The sequence below is a fragment of the Micromys minutus genome (genome assembly GCF_963924665.1).
Source record: "Micromys minutus genome assembly, chromosome: 12".
Taxonomy (NCBI): Eukaryota; Metazoa; Chordata; class Mammalia; order Rodentia; family Muridae; genus Micromys; species Micromys minutus.
The window spans coordinates 5,686,246-5,702,718 of record NC_137981.1 but is presented as its reverse complement, the minus strand read 5'-3'; the positions used below and the strand labels follow the sequence as shown (position 1 = coordinate 5,702,718).

Below are 16,473 nucleotides of genomic sequence, written 5' to 3'. Positions count from 1 at the left end.
AGACACCCTTACAGGCACCGTTTCCAAGGTAATTCTAAATTGATAGTCCAGAGGAGCTATCTCACTAAGTTATTTTGGTCAGCAGAGTAGTGGGAATGAAAGTGTGATGGGGTCACCCTACGGGGGCTGGCGGGGGGAGAAAGGAACAAGCCGCAGAATACGTCCCAAATACTTTTCTTGAGACGTAGAGCAGACAAATGGAACAGTAGCTGGGGGAAAGTGTGGAGCCAAAAGAGAAACTTTCATTTTGGAAAAAATGTATAGTCTATGGTGAAGGAGATAATCCAGATGTCTTAGTTGGGGTTTTAATTGCTATGAAGGAACGTCCTGACCAAGGCAACTTTTATAAAGGACAACCTTTTATTGGGGCTGGCTTACAGGTTTAGAGGTTTAGTCCATTATCATCAAGGCAGGAAGCATGGTTGTGGAGGAGCTACGAATTGTTCATAAGGTAAATAGGAAAAGATTGGCTTCCAGGCAGCTAGGAGGAGGGTCTCAAAGCCCATGCCCACAGTGACACACTTCCTCCAACAAGCCACACCTACTCCAACAAGCCACACCTATTCCAACAAGCCACACCCACTCTAACAAGGCCACACTCACTCCAACAAGCCACACCTCCAATAATGCCACTCCCTGGACCAAGCATGTTCATACCACCACATCAGGAATGGGCAGAGAATAATAACAAGAAAAGGGAGGATGGTAATAATGGCTATCGTGAGGGCTGGGGCAATGGGCAAAGGCAGGGAGAAGGAGCACCATAAAAATGGACAGGTACAAACTTTTCCCGAGTCACCATAGGTATTTTCTCTTTCTTTCTAAGAGTTATTTACTAGATACTAACAGGCACAAAGGAATCTACTAAAAAGAAAGCGTACACAGAAAATGAAGAAAACATGCCTTGTCACATAGAGGTAAACCAGCAGCAGGAGGAACCACACTTCTTCAGTTTATCACACGCTGCCAAGTGCTGAGAGGGGAGGAGCTAAGCAACCACACAGGGAATTATCTCAGAGCTTTAAAACTGAAACGATAATCTTAAATAGATAGGGTTTCTGTTGACTTGCGAACTCCTTCAATTTTCCTCAGAAAAGTAGGCAGAGAGACGTGATGCTAGGAAATACTGGAACTTTGAGGATGCTGGAGACGACATCTAAGTGAGGGAGAGTTCTTCATGGCTACAGAGAAATAAAAAAATGAAAGGAACATTCAGAGAAGAGGGGTGTCTCTGGATAAAAACCTGAATTCCCAAGGGGCACACTGGGGGATTCTGGTGGATTGAACAATTGTCCTGGTAATGAGAATTGGTTGGTGAACGTGTGATGATACGCAATTTAATATACTGTGTGGACGGAGGTACAAAGTGTACACTGATGCTTCTGCTTTCAATAGTATCTTGGAAGTTTTAGAATTAACTGGTTATTGCCACCGAGGAATCAGGGAAGCCATATTGTTGGGAACAGGAAGTGTCTTGGAATCTCCTTCAGAATTTATGTTGTGAGGGTTAAGAGAGAAAATGTTGGGGGCGGGGGACAAGTATCCCAAGGGTTACTATGTAAGAATCTGTAATTTAGGGTTACTCATAGAAAAATGAAGATTTGGCAATAATTTACCTGTTCAAAACTATCAGCCAATCAGACAAAAGAAAACCAACACAAATAGTTTGCTATTTACTTGGATGGTACCTGTCGATACAAATCTGCTCACACTTATTGTGCCAATCAACATAGCATATTATCTATTTTGATGTTGTTGAGATAAAATACCATGGCCAAGAGCAACTTGACAAAGAGGGAGTTCATTGTGGCTCATGGTTCCAGTGGTTTATTAATGCTCCATGTGGGAATGACACACAGTGGCAGGAACAGGAATGTGGTTGGTCAGATTGTATTCACACCCAAGAAGTAGGTCAAAGTAAGACCTTTAGTAAGACCCTAAAGCCTCCTGAGATGTTCTGTCTCCTAAAGATTCCATAACCCCTTCAAGCTGTGTCAGCAACTGGGGATCAAATACATGAATCTATGGGGAACGTTCATTATTCAAATCATGCCACACATACTAAAGGAATGACTTGTTGATTTGCGGTGCTATAGAGAATCAATATTTTTGCTTATTGATTGGCTGTGTTTGTTTTCATTTCAAAGACAGAGGCACAGGCCTTGTTCTTTATTCCTGGTAGACTTTCAGGAAATGTTTACAAAATCACTGAAAAAATGAATTTTTAAGTTGTACTCAGTACCTAATGGCAATTTAGAACTTGTTTTCTTGTGATCTGAAGATATTGAGAGGTGGAGTGGAGGTGGAACGGAGACAGTCACATAATAAAGTATCCTCAGGAAGTTCTGCTATGTGATGAAATACTTAGTGTACGACTATCATAGCCAAATAAATTTGAGAATGGAGACAATTATCTGAATTATTCAACCTAAAACACAATTTTGCTTGAAATAACTATGTGATTTGAGGAAACTGATTTTAGGAAAAGCTTTAATTAGCTTGAAAAAAATCTTTAATTCACGATATGAAAGGCAGATGATTGGAGAAAGCCATAATCATGTTCTTAATACATTTTTGGCTCAGTGTTTACTTCACAACTGCACATTTTGTAGCATCCTCCACAAGATGGCAGTTTGTAACACGGTATAGCCAGCAGATGCACCATGGCTTAATAAACACCAAACAACTCAACAATAAATGATTACGTTTGTCCTGTCAATTGCAAATGTATAGATTCTGATGATGTTTCTATGAATTAGAGCTTTTATCTTATAATATCTTACAACAGTTGCCTGAGTGTGACTATCTGCAGGCTTTGTGAAGTGAAGGAAAATGAAGATCTGACAACGATTTACCTGCAAAAGGTGGAATAATAATTTAAGTCTATTCATACACAGCAAATGAACATTCACTAGTGATTGGCCTGTTTAAAGTCAACACTGTATGGGAGGACCAAGAAAATGAGACAAACAAAACCATCCAGTTCTGAATGATTACCTTTAGGAGGATTTCTCTCTCTCTCTCTCTCTCTCTCTCTCTCTCTCTCTCTCTCTCTTTCACCCTCTCCTTCTTGTTCCCCTTTCCTTCTCTCTTTCTTTCCTTCTTTTAGGTATTCCTGAGGACAATTTATGAGACAACTAGGGACTAGTATGATCCTTCCCCAGTATGGTAATTGCAACAATAGGACCCAGTGGACTGTGTTAACCAGTATAGGTACCACATCTCTAAGGCCAATGGAACCCCTGGCAGTAGGCACAGGCACTGGATAGATCTCCCCAGGCATTCTAAAGGCAGCTTGCACACAATCACTCCCTGATTATTTTAGGATGCCTTTTCACTTGTTGACAGGAGGCATCAGTAATTGAACATGGCAACTCCTTTCAATGGGGCTAACTTTTTCTCTATACAATGCTTCAGGTGTGTCTCCATCTTAGTTTTTATTGTTGTTGTTTGTTTTTGATTTTTGTTTTCTTGTTGCTATGACAAAACACACTGACAAAAGCAACTTAAGGGAGAAAGGGTTTATTTTAGCTTATAATACCAGTTTGCCGTCATGGCAGGGAAGTCAAGAGAACAGTAAATGTATGCATGCTGCCTTTTTTTCCCATTTAGCCCAGGTTCCCTGCAGAAGGAATGGTATCATCTTCCCACCCTGACTAATACAATCAAGGCATCTTCTGGATGAGTCCTGGATTCTGACAAGCTGACAATTCACACTAATTATTACCGTTACAAACAATTTCAAGGTAAAACAAAGTCTTCCCCCACCATAGTTCTAGAGAACACAGGACAGACATAAATGTTAATTACATATAAAGTAATTTGTTTCAAAATGTTATAGCTAACCCTACTTCAAGTGGGATTTCTGATTCTGTAATAAAGGAAGAGCCAGGGTCCTACTGGACAGGGACTCTGCTCCTCTCAATCTCTTTGGATACCTTCTACCACTTTTCTGTGTTTCGACTCCACTCTCTGATCATGATAGAATTAGTTTTCATTAGTCAGAAGAAAAATGCTATGAGGTAGTTTTATGGTTATAACAGTAGAAAACACCCAGAAATTTACATATCCCTGTGTTAGCTCTTCACCATGGAAAAGTTTTACCTTTGTCCTCAGATGGGGACAGTCCCAGGCACTGTGGGAAGTGTGCCTTGCCTCTCATGGACTCTGGCTTGAGTTCTCCCTTCTTTTGTGCTTCCCAGTTTTCAGAGAGGTACCAAATCACTCACATAACCTTTCATTCTCAGGATCTGTTTCTGGGGACTCCCGACACATATACCAGGTCTAGATACCAAACAAGAGATGATTTATACCAGAGTCTCCAATTTAGCTAGTTATAGGAATAATACATGGGGAGTTCCAAGAAGCATTGAGAAGAAGGCGCTTATGTAACTCAGCACATACTGGAAAACCATTGCTATTGTTTATAAATTGAGTGTACTCCAGGGGAAAGAAAATGATACTTGTAAAGTCCCATGATTTTCAAGCGTAAATGTAAAGCTCCCGTTTCAGACAATGCTCAGGAAAGTTGGACAAGGAGGCACGTATCTTTAGCTGCCATGCTCATTAGACTGGAGCAAGAATATCACAAGTTCGAAGCCAGCCTATTGAAATCTTGTGTGTACTGATCTTTCATCAGAAAATACTTTCTTTGGCTAGTCTATCAAGTAAGAAACAGTACCTCAGAACATCAGCATGTTCTGAATTTACAGTTTATGTTAGAATTTGGAATTTCTACTTTTTGGTTTTGTGTCCCTAGGCAAGTTCTATAATTTCTCTGTAACTTAATTTATTTAATCATAAAATAGTTACTATTAATACTTATTTCACAGTTATAATGAGGATTAAACTAGATGATACATATAAAAGGTTAGCTTTGTGTGTCTAATTTATAGCCTGGGTGATGCATGGAGACCAGGATTCTTGTGAATGAGGTTCACCTCATTTTCAGAGTACACTGTCATGTCACAGTGTCAAAAGGCTGGACATCACTGATTGATTGTAAGAGGTTACTCTACAAATGTCACCTAATGTTCACATCAAATTATAAAATCAGCAATCTTGGTTTTCCTCTTTCTATGTTCTCTATCTCACACATACATTTAATGTATTTTGATCCAATCCACTTCCATTCTCTTCCTTCTAATTCTTCCTTGGTCTCTCAACGAAGATTCCTTTTCAATACCATGCATTCTTCTTCTTCATTTACTGAAAATACATCTTTTCATACAATATATTGTGGTTATGGTTTTTCCTCCTACTCTTATCTCTTGTTAACAAAACAAACTAAAACATTTATCTAAGGAAAAATAATAAAAGAAAATGGGAGAAATCAAAAACAAACTAATTGAAGTATAACAAAACAACCAAACAAAAAAGAGCCCTCCAAAACAAAACAAGAAAATACATATAGATGTACACACACACATATGCCCACACAGGAAGCCCCTAAAAATCCAAAACAAAATGTCATAATATATACTCAAAGAACAACAGAAGCCTGGACTTAATGCTATGGGACAGTACTAAAAAGAAAATTTCAACCTAAAGTATATAACCACACCCAAGAAAAAAGAAATAAACAATATTAGATAAGCAAGTCAAAAGAAGAGGGAAAAAACCCATACCACAATAACAAAATGTTGAAAATCAATAGGCACTGCCAATTAATAACTCTTGCCATAAATGGTTGCATTTATTAATATAAAGACACAAGCTAAAAGAATAGATATGAAAACAGGACCCATCATTTTGCTTCATCCAAGAAACACATATTAACATAACAGATAAACATCACTTCAGGGTAGAAGGATGGAAAAATGTACCAATGTACCTAAGAAGCAAACTGGTGTAGTCATTTTAATATCTATAGAAATAGACTTCAAAGCAAAACTATTCAAAAGACTTGCAGAACATTACTAATCAAAGGAAAAATCCACGAAGAGTGTTTAGTAACTTTTAACATTTATGTACCAAACAAAAGGGCAAAAAACTTCATAAAATTATGCTACGATAGCATGCATCATATATTGACCCTCAAAAATGATAGTGGGAGACTTCGGTATGTTACTCTACAGACAATTCATTCACACAAAACTCAAACAAGATAAACAGATCTAACATATTATAAACCAACTGGACCTAAAAGATATTGAGAGACCATTTACCCCAATATAAAAGAATATAGATTTTTGGATATTTACTTACATTTCAAATATTAACCCCTTTTCCGATTTCCCCTCTGGAATCCCCCTATCCCATCCACCCCAAGAGAGTACTCCCTCAGCTACCCACCCACTCTCTCCCATCTCCCTGTCCTGAAAATCCCCTACATTGGGTCATCAAGTGTTCACAGGACCAAGGGCCTCTCCTCCAAATGAATTTGCAAATTGCTCTTTCTAACTTTATGAAGAATTAAGTTGGAATTTTGATGGGGATTACATTGTATCTGTAGATTACTTTTGGCAAGATGGCCATTTTTACTATATTAATCCTGCCAATCTATAAGCATGAGAGATATTTTCATCTCTTGAGATCTTCTTCAATTTCTTTTTTCAGAGACCTGAAGTTCTTGTCATACAGATCTTTTACTTGCTTGGTTAGGGTCACACCAAGGTATTTTATATTATTTTTGACTATTGTGAAGGGTGTTGTTTCTCTAATTTCTTTCTCAGCCTGTTTATTCTTTGAGTAAAGGAAGGCTACTGAGTTTTTGAATTGATTTTATATTCAGACACTTGGCTGAAGTTATCTATCAGCTGTAGGAGTTCTCTGGTGGAATTTTTGGAGTCACTTAAGAATACTGTCATATTATCTGCAAAGTGATATTTTGACTTCTTTATTTCCAATTTGTATTCCTTTGACCTCCTTTTGTTGTCTAATTGCTCTGGCTAGGAGTTCAAGTACTATATTGAGTAGGTAGGTAGGGGGAGAGTGGGCAGCCTTGTCTAGTCCCTGATTTTAGTGGGCTTGCTTCAAGTTTTCCTGAACTTAGTTTGATGTTGGCTACTGGTTTGCTGTATATTGCTCTTACTATGTTTAGGTATGGGTCTTGAATTTCTGATCTTTCCAAGACTTTTATAATGGAAGGGTGTTGAATTTTGTCAAATGCTTTCTCAGCATCTAATGAGATGATCATTTTTTCTTTAAGTTTGTTAATATAGTAGATTGTGATGATGGATTTTCATATATTGAGTAATATCTTCATCTCTGGGATGAAACCTACTTGATCATGATAAATGATCATTCTGATGTGTTCTTGGATTCAGATTTTGAGAATTGTATTGAATATTTTTGCACTGATGTTTATAAAGGATATTGGTTTGAAGTTCTCTTTCTTTATTGGGTCTTTGTGTGGATTAGGTATAAGTATAATTATGGCTTCATAGAAGGGGTTGGGTAATGTTTCTTCTGTTTCTATTTTGTAGAATAGTTTGGAGAGTATTAGTATTAGGCCTTTTTTGAAGGTCTGATGGAATTCTGCACTAAACCCATCTGTTCCTGGACTTTTATTGTTTGGGAGGCTTTTGATGACTGTTTCTATTTCTTTAGGGGTTATGGGACTGTTTAGATGGTTTATCTGATCCTTATTTAACTTTGGTACCTAGTATCTTTCTAGAAAATTTTCCATTTTATCCAAATTTTTCAGTTTTGTTGAGTATAGGCTTTTGTAGTAGGATCTGATAATGTTTTGAATTTCCTTAGTTTCTGTTATGTTTCTTTTTTCATTTCTGATTTTTTAAATTTGGCTACTATCTCTGTGCCCTCTGGTTAGTTTAGCTAAGAGTTTATTTATCTTGTTTATTTTCTCAAATAACCAGCTTTTATTTTTTTAAATTCTTTGTATTGTTTTTTTAAAGGGAGTTTTTTTTTTAAATTGGTTATATTTTATTTACATTTTAGATGTTATCCCTTTTCCTGGATTCCCCTCCATACTTCTATCCCATATCCCTCCCCTGCTTTTATGAGGGTGTTTACCCACCTACCCACCCCTCCCACCTCCCTGCCCTGACATTTCCCTACACTGGGGCATCGAGCCTTGGCAGGATCAAGGGTGTCTCTTCTCATTATTGGCCAACAAGGCCATTTTCTGCTACATGTGCGGCCGAAGCCATGGGTCTGTCCATGTGTACCCTTTGTATAGTGGTTTAGTCACTGGGAGCTCTGGTTGGTTGAGTGAGATTATTAGTTACCTTTCTCTCCCATGAACCTGAATAGTACCTTCCACCACCATCAAAGGTACCTCACAGGGATGAGGCTTTCAGGTACGTGCCATCTTTATTTCCCCATGTCCTGTGACCTGTGGTGTCTCTAGTAGCAAAGCCTTTCCATGAAGCTTTTCATAATAATAAAGAAGAGGGGCAATGGCCCATAATGTTTGCAGGTTCTGCAAGATCCCTCATTGACTAACATCTTGAAAACACATGGCACTGAGATTTTATTTGACAGTCTATGGTGTCTGAAAAAAGAATTGCTCCTTTCCCCACTGTAAGTAACAAAACCTACATATGTCTGTCTCTCTCTCTCTGTGTGTGTGTGTGTGTGTGTGTGTCTGTGTGTGTGTGTGTGTGTGTGTGTGTGTGTGTGTGTATCTGTGTGTGTGTGTATGCGTATCTATGAGTGACCTGCTTGGGAAGCATTGAAATCTCTCACTGTTTTGAACTTTGGGTCTGATATCTAATTTCTGGGCTACCTTGAGAACAAAGTCACAAGAAGTCTTTAGTGGTAGTTGTTCTCCATGAGGATCATTTACCACCCCCTTTTCACTCTAGCCACAGTTAACTTGTTCGGTTGCTTTCTCACTTGCCTTGTTCTGTTATTACAACCTGTGTCTGATCTACTCACAGTGTTTGTAATCACTGTTTGACTGGTAGTCAGGGTGTAAAAAGATTCATCCTGTGACCCTGATCTGGAAGCATTTAAACCTTTAACTCTCTGAACTTTTACATCTGACATTTATAATCCACAAGCTACCTTGAGAATGAATAGTCATGAGCCTCTCAAGAAGGGAATGAAGTGGAATCTGAGTAAGTCTGTTTAGGTAAACTGAAGACTCACGTCCCTGTGCTGCATTCCCTCATGTCCTATAATCTGTCCCCAGGACTTGAACCTGCCAAGGACAATGAATATGATCTGCCTAATCCCAGAGAATTAATTTTTCACCTTTTAGTATGATTTCCTGTTGTAGACATTCTTCATTTAGGTGGCTACCTAGTGATTGCTCTCGCTGCTTAGCAACCACCATTTTCAGCTTTCCCTGAACATCAGTACCCATCAAGATATTTTTTGAAGAATAATTTGTTTTGTAAAAAATCAACCATGTGAAACACAACTTTTCGATGTATAGTGTTTGAAAAAACTGTTGACACCAGTGTAACACTTAAATTTGAAATTGCAGATTTTGAGTAGCTAGACACAGAAATGTGGGCGTCTTTTAAAAAGTCATGCATATTTGTATATAAGCAGATAGTGGTGAGGCCCTTAGGTCATTTAATTTTTAGTCATCCTATTGTCATTCCCTTATGAATCAGGCCTCATTACTCCCGTGTTTGCCATAAAAGTGTGTATGTGATGAATTTGCCTGCCATTCTGGCATGCTAATACTCCACATTATCCTACAGAAGCAACAACAATCAGCTCAATCTTATTTAGATGGATAGGCATGGGAGGGAGGAATTGAAATTAGTCAGAATATGGTGATTCATCAGAAAATCAATCAATGTAAAGGTCACTAATTTCTCCAAATGATTTTTAGTCTGCTTTGCAGTCCTTCTGGGTTTAATTTTCTCTATTAAATTATCCTGGGTATGCACAATAATTAAGTCAGTAGCACTTGGTACAATTAATTCCTGATATTAAGGCTCTTGTAGACTTTTCTTTTATGCTCCTGGCCTTTTCTATAAATTGATTCTCACCTGTATTAGGAACCCTTGCTCACCTGATTCACTGGGCAGGAACTGGTCTTAGGGAAGCTGGTCAAGGCAATCCACTGGAATTTTTCAACCCTTGGGTTTTCTGTTTGTGAAATAGAATAACACCAACACGCATTGTAACTTTAATTTTTTGAATCCTATTTTTAATGATGGGTTTTAAATGCTTCAACCTCCCTTCTACCCCATCACCCTCCAGAGGTAGTGAAAAACTAAGATTATGGATAAGTGGACTTATTTAGGAATATTTCTTTTTAATATTTTTTCTTATTGTATATTTTTAATTTACGTTTCAAATGTTATCCCCTTTCATTCTTTCCCCCCTGATTCTATGAGGGTGCTCCCCACACACCCACCCACTTCCTTCTGCCTCCTTTCCCTGGCATTCCCCTACATTGGGGCATCAGAGCCTTGACAGGACTAAGGGCCTCTCTTCCCATTGATGCCCAACAAGGCCATCCTCTGCTACATATGTGGCTGGAGCCATGGTTCCCTCCATGTGTACTCTTTGGTTGGTGGTTTAGTCCCTGGGAGCTCTGGTTGGTTGATATTCTTGTTCTTCCTATTGGGTTTCAAACCCCTTCAACTCCTTCAGTCTTTCCTCTAACTAATCCATTGGAGATCCCGCTCTCGGTGCAATGGTTGGCTGAGAGTATCCGCCTTTGTATTTGTTATGATCTGGTAGAGCCTCTCAAGACTACAGCTATATCAGGCTCCTGTCAGCATGCACTTCTTGGCATCTGCAATATTGTCTGGGTTTGGTGGCTGTATATGGGCTGGATTCTCCAGGTGGGGTAGTCTCTGGATGGCTTTTGCTTCAGTTCCTGCTCCACACTTTGCTTCTGGATTTCCTCCTGTATTTAGTTCCCCCTTCTAAGAAGGACTGAGGCATCTACTCTTTGGTCTTCCTTCTTGAGCTTCATGTGGTAGAAATTATTATTATTATTATTATTATTTTGGAGCAACTCCTGGCTGTGCTGTCAGGAAATTGGCAGTTCAGTTCAAAGATCATCCACGGCAGCTAAGTCCACTCAAAAGCACGTCACAGATACACCAGCAGTCCAGTTCAGTAGAGTCGGCACAGCAAACAAGAATCATCAACGGTGGCACTACATAGCAGAGATGACAGCCAGGCCTCAGGCTCAGCACGAATCAGCAGGAGGGCCCAGGGCCGACAGGAATGCCAGAAGTTCTCAGCTGTGCCTTTCTCAGCTCAGCGAATACAAATGTTGCCCAACTAGCTCTATAAGGAGACATAGCCAGCCCGTATCACTGTCCCTTTTCTACTCCTCCAAACACCACGGTTCTTGCCTCAGCACCGGATTCTATCTCAAGTGACATCACTCTGCCTATTAGCCCAAGTCTGAGGAAGTGGCAAAAAGCCACAGCATACCAGAAGTTTTTGGGTGCATTTCTCTTTAGGGAGCCCCAACAAATGGAGCTCAACTACACAGTGTAAGGTGGACCAAAACATGAGTGTCATTAGCAAAGAATTCTTCTTGTGTTCTTTCACATACTTGCTTTAACAGAGCATCCTTTCACCTGTGTCTGCTTCAGCGAAATGTTCCTTCATGTGTTTTCCTTAGCAAAACACCATCCAACAAAACTAACTGACTTTCCGAAGAAGCCTTCAGTTTCCTCTTCAGCCCATGAGCCAGAATACTGAGACTCCACTAACAGTGTATTCGAAGCACTCTGACAAAACAGATGAACTGTGGATGAGGTCAAAAGTCAGCAAAGCACGGGAAGACTTGATGGATGGATGTATGGGTGGTGTATGTGTCTGCACAGGCCAAAGCAAATGAGCAGTTGCTGAGAATTTCAAGTTTTCTTCTTCAGAGTTCCTGGATTCACTCCCAGCTTCCAGAGCCTGTACTCACCAGCCACACAGATTTTTCTCAGTGGTCATTAAACAATGACATTCGTTTTTCTTTATGTTTAGCTTTGTGTGGGGTATTCTAAGAAATACTCAGGCAATAAGAAGAATGTGGAGATCAGAAAAGTTTGGCTTGCTTGTTTTAGCTTTTAAGAGCATGTGTCTGATCTAAAGTCAGTTGGAGAGAATAAGTTTATCATCATCATCATCATCATCATCATCATGTTTCTAAAATTTCAGTGCTGGTTCTTAAGATTTGAAGAACCTCACTAGGGAATCAGCTGTACCTCTGCAATATTATGTTTTTCTCCTTTCTATCCAACAAACAGTACTCCATTTCCCCAGAGGGTGCTGGCTTCACCATCGACAGCACTGGGGCAATTTCCACAGCGACAGATTTGGATTTTGAGAGCGACATGAGAAGGTAACACTGTGCTGGGTTTTCTCTGGAGATACTAGTCCTTTGGCTGGAAGTTTCCCTGTTGAAAAAAATTCCCCATATCTGCTCCTAATGTGTTCCTCACATGAAGTTGCTCGTGGTACTGTCTTAGAAATGCAGTTGGCAGCCATTTGTAATTGACCGTTGCTGCTTTGGGTGCTGGACGGTCGTGGGCTACCTGCTCTAGCCACAGAGAAATGAAGATGATTTTGGTTGTTTTTTTTGTGCCCTGTCTGGGAAGCGAGCAGTTGCCTCTCCAGGTGCCAGTAATTCGGATTTACTTTTTAATGCAATAATTTTAAAAAGTTAGCACACTACTGATTTCTTATCCATCTGTATGAGCTAAGCAGGTCACCATGGGCTGAAGTTAGCATTTTTTATTTTTATAATGATTCAAATGCTTACCCTTTCCAATTATATAATTTGTATCAAAGTGCTTCATAGAAAAAGGGAACAGACTTTGAAGACATTCCAATAAAATTTCTCTTGCCTTCCATAAGTGTGTCTTTGCTACAAATGAAAGTTTAGAATGGAAAATACCAAAAGATTTCTGGATAGCAAAGGCCCAGCAAAGACTGGCTGCCCACACATCATATAGGTCAGGTCCCACTGCAAGAGATTCAGAGTCACAACCAGATCAACAAGACAAATGATCAGGTTAGTGCTGGGGATGTGGTCCAGGTGTCAGACTGTCTCCCTAATGTACATGGGGTCTTGGGTTTTGATCACCAGCACTGTGTCCATCAGGAGTCTCACTCTACACCCATATTCTCAGGACCAAGGAGGGGAGACAGAAGACCATTATCTCAAGATTATCTTTGATTACATTGTGAGTTCAAGGATAGCCTAGGTTACATGAGATTATCTTAAACCAAAACCAAAGTACCCTAGATATCGACAAGTCTTAAGATTTGTTAGCAAATGAAAATTAAAGTTTGGAAAAATAACTTTTTCTGGGTTCTAATGAAAGCTTTCTCTTTTTTGCTGTTTTTTTTTTTTTTTTTTTTTTTTTTTTTTTTTTTTTTTTTTTTGTTATTTCCTCTGAAATCAGAGGAAAGCTGAGGTAAAACTGGGATCTCCGAGTGCAGAATGGGAGTGTCATGGCTGGTGGCCAAGACGGCCACTTATTCCCTGTCCTTCATCCATTTCTTGCTGCAGAGTTGTCTGGGTTGCTGAATTAACCTTTACTGAAATAAGAAACATTTTGGATAAGAACTGATTTTCATCAGTTCTCTTCCTTGTTAGTGGTCTTTGTTTTGTGTACGATGTGTGGCGGGGCATACATGCTGATCTTTTTGTGTGTGCAATGTGTAGTGGGGCATACATGCCGCAGTGCACTTGTGGAGGTCTGAGAACCACACTGTGAAGTGAATGTCTCCTTCCATTATTGTTTGAGTCCTAGGGATCCAGCTTTGGTAGAGGCAAGCAACTTACCCTCAGAACCATCTCACTAATTTAATTCAATTTTCGATTTTTAAATTAAAAAGTTTAAAATCCTTTTCTTGAAAGGAGAAATATGAAATGGCTTGCTTGGATCCTGATGGAGATGTCAGAAGGATTACTGTGGCTCTGCCCTCCTGCCATCATCTGGCCACTCCAAAACAAAATCCGAGTTGTCATGCTGGGAATACTGCTCCATCTCACCATGCTTGTAGTTAAGACTTCTCAGAATTAGATTATTTTGAGGCAAGGTCTGACTCTTCAGTCCTGGTTGGTCTGAAACTCACTACGTACACCAGCTGCTCTCTAACTTCCAGCGATTAACTTGCCTCTCAAGTGCAGGAGTTAAGCGCACGTGCCACCGTGCTTGGCTAGAATTTTTCTTGAAGTGCCTTCATTCTTTTAGGTAGATTGGGTTTTTGTTTTTCATCAGTAATTTTTCTATAAACCCCTAATTTCTTGTAAGAGAAAATTTGAAATAAGAAGATGAGAAGTCATTCCACATTGGTCCGTGGAGAAAGAAGACGCTCATTTTTGCGTCAATTACTGGTATGTTTCAAGTTAAATAGATTTTTTCCCCTGAAGAAAGTAGATCTCTCAGTTTGCCTAGATCTGCAGCTTTTTGCGATTAAATCTGAACAGCACTAGGAAAGTTAGGAGTCATGGATGTAGGGGATCACCGTCTAGGGATGAGAGCCATCATCACTGAAGAAGTAAATTTTCATTTTTCTTTCCTCCCCTCACCTCTGTGAAATAAAACCTCATCAACGGTGTAACCATCTGGATGTTTCTTACAATGACTATTTTGTTTTGAAGGCTTCTTTCTGTTTTATTTGTTTGTTTAAGTCTCTTAGAGCCTTGTAATCTCTTTTGTCCTGCCTTAGCCTCCAGGGTGGCTGGATAGCCAGTACCCCACTGGACCGCCCCTAAGATGTTGTCCTTGGCACCTTTTAGATTTTAGTAAAAAATATCACTGTTTAAAGGGTACAAACCCATAGCTATTCATCACATTTGTACAAAATGCGAAGGAATTTTCCATAGCCCCCACACTCCCATTTATAGTAATTAACAAACTACAGAGACAAAATGTAAACACTTGAGGGGTTTGTGTGTCATCCTTATGGGGGGTTATGCTATTTTCTGTAATATTCCAACTTTAGTATATGTACTGCCAAAGCTTGCACTTGGCACACTGTTTAAAAGTTACCATAGCCTCTTCTGTCCATTGATCTGACTCATTTGTTCCTTTACAATGTGTTGGTCATTTCCAACTATTAATGTAACTGGGAGTACTAATTCTTCTTAACCAGAGAAGTCAGCTGCTGTGTCTGGCCAGTTAAGTCTCATAGATCCTGCTTTGGTGAAGCCTGCTGTTTGTCAGGAAGTCTTAGCTGTCTTTTTGTGCCTGTGTCTTTAGTTTTTCACTGCTTATTAGAGTGGTCGATCCTGGAGGTCTGTTTGCTACTGGAAATCTGAAGATTTTCCTCATCAATGTCAATGATAATGACCCTACTCTTTCCTGCAGGTAAGAAACACATTACTTGATATGACTTTGAAAAGTTAGTCTTTTCTCCCCGCCCCCTTTTAGCTGAGGATGAAAATAAGCAAGCATTGTATAAACAACCAATGCAGGAAAAGACTCCAAAAAAGGCTTACTTAAAACTAAAACCAAAGTAATTTTAAAGTATAAAATATATTGAAATTGCAAGAAAATAATGTGTTATTTATGCCGTGCATCCTTAATATCTGAGTTGTGGCTTAGCTATTATTTTTCTGAAGGGAGATTCTAGTCAGTGATTGGAGATTCTCTGCAATCAGGGAGTTTACAGAGGCACACTGAGCTCAGCATCTCTGTAAAGGTAGCGCTTACCCAGAATGGTAAGAGCACAGTGATTGCACACACAGGTTCTAGAGCAAAGAGGCTTGTGGTCCAACCCTCTCTGGACCACTTCAATGCTTCCTTCTGGAAGTTCTTTGATCTATTCTACTGTTAGTTTCACATCTATCAAATAGAGATGGGCATGGCTCTGACCTTCTAGGGAAGACTCAGTACCCACAGTCAGGATGTTGTTTAAACTGTAGCTAGGCATCAGTCTGTGGCTGAGATATGTCTGCCATAAATATGGTTTCCACTGAGCCTCCACACCACCCAGCCTTCAGCACCACAAGAATAGAAACACAGCGTGCACTGTACTAATAACCTTTTCTTTTAAAACAAGCTTGTTCACTATTGAAAATGGGGTCTTGACTGTTACCTCCACAAACTCAACTCTGCACCACAAAGTCAACATCACACTGGATGAAGAAATTCCAGTTGGGAAGATGATTGCAATGTGCCAGGCAGCTGATGAAGACAACCTGGGAGTTCTAAACTTTGAGCTAGATACAGTGGATGATTACTTTGCAGTGGACAAAGGTAGGTTCAACCAACTGTATTTCTGTTTCCTCCCCAACACCCTATTTCTGGAGGGGTGTGAGGGAGACTTTGGAAATGTCTCATGACTGATTCTACAGCAAACTATGTATTCCTCTGCTCATACATGTCTCTTCACAACTGTCATGGATATTATTAACTCAACACTTTATATGTCCTTTCAACATATTTTCTTACACCTAACTCAATTCTATGCTACGTCAAGGCCAAATGTTGGCAAGGGAGAACCTGATTTGACTTGGCAGAGTTGTCTTTTACTCCTATTCAACCATGCAGTCTGAGGTGAGGCAGTTTAATTCCTGTTCAATGCAGTAAGCTTGGTTCCAACCATCCGTCTTGGAATCTTACAGCTTCA

At 39.6% G+C, this 16,473-nt stretch overlaps 1 protein-coding gene across 1 annotated transcript in view; it reads left to right on the top strand.

The window, feature by feature from the left end:
- Nucleotides 1–16,473, top strand: part of LOC308427790 (cadherin-related family member 3-like) — a gene marked incomplete at both ends in the record, with an annotated part of 69,212 nt that overhangs the window by 23,906 nt on the left and 28,833 nt on the right. Inside the window, 3 exons of the mRNA XM_080926010.1 lie at nucleotides 12,135–12,229; nucleotides 15,102–15,209; nucleotides 15,904–16,100. Coding sequence (XP_080782136.1) covers nucleotides 12,135–12,229; nucleotides 15,102–15,209; nucleotides 15,904–16,100 — 400 coding nt within the window. The remainder of the gene's footprint in view (nucleotides 1–12,134; nucleotides 12,230–15,101; nucleotides 15,210–15,903; nucleotides 16,101–16,473) is intronic.